The sequence below is a fragment of the Sinocyclocheilus grahami genome, unplaced genomic scaffold, assembly GCF_001515645.1.
Source record: "Sinocyclocheilus grahami isolate Dianchi unplaced genomic scaffold, SAMN03320097.WGS_v1.1 scaffold2201.1, whole genome shotgun sequence".
Classification (NCBI taxonomy): Eukaryota; Metazoa; Chordata; class Actinopteri; order Cypriniformes; family Cyprinidae; genus Sinocyclocheilus; species Sinocyclocheilus grahami.
In genome coordinates this window covers 146,463-150,960 of record NW_015507380.1, presented here as the reverse complement: position 1 = coordinate 150,960, position 4,498 = coordinate 146,463, and the positions used below count along the sequence as shown (strand labels likewise).

At 33.1% G+C, this 4,498-nt stretch overlaps 1 protein-coding gene across 1 annotated transcript in view; it reads right to left on the bottom strand.

The window, feature by feature from the left end:
- Window positions 1–359: 359 nt before the first annotated feature.
- LOC107574370 (piezo-type mechanosensitive ion channel component 2-like) overlaps window positions 360–4,498 on the bottom strand; it is a 36,660-nt gene continuing 32,521 nt past the window's right edge. Inside the window, exon 4 of the mRNA XM_016260808.1 lies at window positions 360–472. Within this exon, the coding sequence (XP_016116294.1) occupies window positions 426–472 (47 nt within the window). The 3' untranslated portion in view covers window positions 360–425. The remainder of the gene's footprint in view (window positions 473–4,498) is intronic.

Below are 4,498 nucleotides of genomic sequence, written 5' to 3'. Positions count from 1 at the left end.
CCTAGCGTTTTCCGACGCAGCTCGAGTTCCCGAAGGGGAACTGTCATTTCAGAGCTCCAGACCTTTGAAGAGATACTGCATTTGGTCATTTTAGTTGATAAACTGTATCATTGCAGTACATATTTCAGCAAATACTGTGGTTGGAAGACAATACCAAGATACCATTTTTCTCTTTTTATGAAAATACTACCTAATATCTTTCATTGTTCTGTCATATAATATGTGAGGGGGAACAGACGGACCTGCCCTGATCATGTTTTATCGTCTACATTATTTTCAGATTCAGTATTCAGTTTCTTGCTGCATTCTGATGGATCTGACCCTCGTCTAGGCTGCTCAAAGCCTCTGCAAAGCCAGAGATGTGTTTTGTGTTGCCAACATTCACACGGAGGAGCCCAGCTCTCTCATCTGAAGAAGACAATCTCTTACCTTTCGAAGCCCAGCTGCCGTATTGATCTCTCCCATGATGAACCTGAAAAACAACACAAGAAGGTGTTCAAAACAGCACAGAGATGATCCAGTCTATAATCTGATGTGAGGCTAAAGCTCAAGGCTGCGAATCAAAAGTCTGCTGGTTTGAACCATGAATGTAGTGAACTAAGAACATTGGCTGTTGATTGGACCGTGAAAAGCTTTGGATTAGCAGGTTGATGGAAGACTGACGTCATTTCAGAATCATTTATATTTTATCTTATATGTTGATTTTGAAACACTATGAAGACATTTTTTTTCTCATTAGATTAGCATGCACTAATAAATTATTCAGCCCTATCTCATTATTTTTCTTAGGAATTCAAACTGTCTGGGTATTTGCTAAAACATACAATATGAACATATCTGCAAAAACTAAAATGTTAAATTATTTATGTACGCACAACTTTAGAAATGTAAAAAAGTTTTTTTTAAATGAAAATATCACTTTTATTCATCAAGGATACATTAAATTGGTCAAAAGTGACAGTAAATATTTATAATGTTACAAAAGATTTTCAAATAAATGCAGTTCTTTTGAACTTTCTGTTCATCTGTGAATCCTGAAAAATAAAATGCATCACAGTTTCCACAAAAATATTGTGCAGCACGACTGTGTTCAACATTGATAATAATCAGAAATGTTTCTGGAGCAGCAGATCAGCATATTATACTGATTTCTGAAGATCATGTGACACTGAAGACTGGAGGAATGATGCTGAAAATACAGCTGCGCATCACAGAAATACATTACAGTTTAACACATATTCACATAGAAATACTTATTTTAAATTGAAAAAAAAAAGAAAAAAAAGAATGGTTCTTACTGTATTTTTGATCAAATAAATGCAGCTTTGGTGAGCAGAAGTGACTTCTTTCAAAAACATAAATAAATCTCACCAACTCCAAACTTCTGAACACTAATATAGCTGTAGATACAAGATGTAACAAGTATGTATGTGCTAAAAAATTTAATTCATTAAACCATGCTTCAAGTGTAGTGTACTGTAATACACCGTAAGTCACTTCAGATAAAAGCAAATGACTTCTTATTAACAAAACACATTTGAAACGGCATTATTTTGATATTATTCAGTCTTTCATTCGACCCAGAGCTGAGCAGATATCATCAAATGTTGTACAGATATCACCAGATCCTGCGCGTTACACACTTACCAAGAAACATTTGGCAACATTTATTGTGTTCAAGGTTTTTGTCGGGCAGAAAACGCAAACAAAACACCATGTGATTGATAGTATACTGAATCTGGATCTGTTTACAGGGACACTTCCAGGTATTCAGAGTCTCTGCCGAGAGAAATACACGCCTTCCAGTTCATCTGCAAGACTGAAGCAACTGTCCAAGATTTGACAAAGTATTACTGATGGAATTAGGCTGCGGACTGCTTGGCAGCTGAATCACATTGGCAAACTGGAAGATGAGCAAACCAGAAACACTATAAGAACAAAAAAATGATTCAAACCACTCGTATATCTCTGTTACGCTACGACATCACGTGACATCATTCAAAATATGTTCAATTTCATATTAAAGGAATAGTTCAACCAAATACAAAAATGTGCTGAAAATGTGCTCACCCTCATGCTATCCGAGATGTAGATGAGTTTGTTTCTTCATCAGGTTTGGAGAAATGTAGCATTGTATCACTTGCTCACCATTGGAGTGAATGGGTGCCGTCAGAACGAGAGTCCAAACAGCTGATAAAAACATCACAGTAATCCACAGCACTCCAGTCCATCAGTTAACATCTGAAGAAGACAAAAGCTGAAACACATCCATTAAGAAATACGAGTCCATAATCCATAATAACTCTTCCTCCAGTGATAAAGTGCATCTGCTGTTGTCTCTCGCATCAGAATCCAGCCTCATATTAGTTCAGAGCTGTTTAAACGCTGCTTGATCTGTGCTTTTTCACCACTTTTTGTTTCTTACAAACATGCAGCTTTTGTAAAGTGCAGATGTTCACTGATGGACTGGAGTGCTGTGGATTACTTGTGGATTATTGTGATGTTTTTATCAGCTGTTTGGACTCTCATTCTGACGGCACCCATTCACTGCAGTGCATCCAAGAAATTTTAGAATTGTTCTTAAGACTTTATTCTACAAGGATGCATTATACTGATTAAAACCGACACATTTCAAGTTTTTTTAAAAAACATTTTTATTAAATGCTGTCCTTATGTTCTTTCTATTCATCAAAGAATAATATCTAAGTGCAAAGCTTTACTTAGATAAAGCTTTAAAAAAAAAATCACGCATAAGGACATGCATTTACTTAAAAGAAAAAAAAAATTGATATGAAAAATAAATGTCAGATTTTATACTGAAATGCATATTAAGCATGTAAAAAAAACACTAATTAAATTCACAATGCTGACAAAAAAAAAGAAAAAAACTATGAACGAGAGAGCTTAGAGAGTTACACTTGGCGTTTATATGACATACACCCTTAAATCACTGAATACCTGAATCTAAATCAACCGTATAAGAAAGCATAGGTAGATAATAACTGTATTTAAACAGGCCATTGCTTTCTTTTATCTGGTGAGTATCCAAATACTTTTGTTAAGCCTAATTACTAACAGACACCAGATGTTTGGGGTTTTTTCTTTTCTTATAGAGACGTTCACGAATATGTCTAGAGTTTAAGATCAAAGCTCAGAAAGTTTCCTTGTTGACAGATAATGCTGTATTCAGAAAAGATCTATGAAGTCAGACAGAGTTGTGATATCGAGAGTGATCAGAGAATGCCGAATCATCACAGCTCATAAAACATTCAAACATTTCACATCTCCAGTCTTGCGGTAGTTCTGCTTTCTCCTGCCGTCTCAGGCGGATCTCAAGGCCTTCGTGATGACGCTCAGGAAACCGTTCAGGATGAGGTCTGCTAAACTAAGTCTGCTCGATTGAAAGTCTGATGATTTCATAATATTTCTCTGTGGGAAGACTGAAAACAGACGGAGATCCCGCCGAACTCCTCGTGCTCGTTTCAGACCGTCTGTGAAAGTTATCAAGCCAGCGGGGAAATAAAGCGGCTTGTCTTCTGTCTGGAGTCCACGTGAAGGTGTGGAGCTTCTCTGCTTACGTGGATTTGGAGAGATTCGATTTAGATGTTTTCAGATGTGGTTGTCACCCGAGGAGAAGTCCAACTCAAAACAAGCCTTCACAGAAATCCAGTGCTTTCTTATTGTTGAAACTCAGCTATCCATGTGGTTGTTCACAAAACAGTTTGGAAACCATTTATTTTTATTATTTTATTTTATTATTTTATTTTAATTTGATTAGTTTTTAATTTTATTATTATTTTATTATTTTATTTTATTATTTTTTAAATTTTATTATTATTTTATTTTTATTATTTTAGTAATTTTATTATTTTTTTTATTTTATTATTTTATTTTATTATTTATTTTATTAATTAATTAATTATTTTATTTTTATTTCATTATTATTTAATTATTATTATTTAATTATTATAATTTATTTATTATTGTATAATTTTATTTTATTTTAATTATATTATTTTTTAATTGTATTATTAATATTTTTTTATTATTTTATTTTATTATTTTATTTTGTTTTTATTTTGGTGAAAAACCTATTTCCACCACAGAATACAAAATAAAACAAGTAATAGTGCGATAAAGCTTAAAATAAGAACACGTGTGTGAAACATTATCTCACACTGTGAGATATAAAGTCATAGTGTTGGCATATTACAAAGTAACAATTATGAGAAACATCTAAGCAATAATGAAAAGCTGCCATCAAAAGAAATAAAATCATTTATTATTAAATAAGGCAGAAACAAGCTTTCATATGAAGGAGTACAACACTAACTCTCAAAAAAACACAACATTAATTTATACACTGTAAAAAAAAAACGATCTTTCAAAGTTAAAGCAAAGATTATTGGATTAGGTTTTACAAGAAATTACTATTTCATTTTTTTCTAATTCAAAAGTTCATGTTAAATTCAATGTGTTACCTGCCAATTCTTTGTAA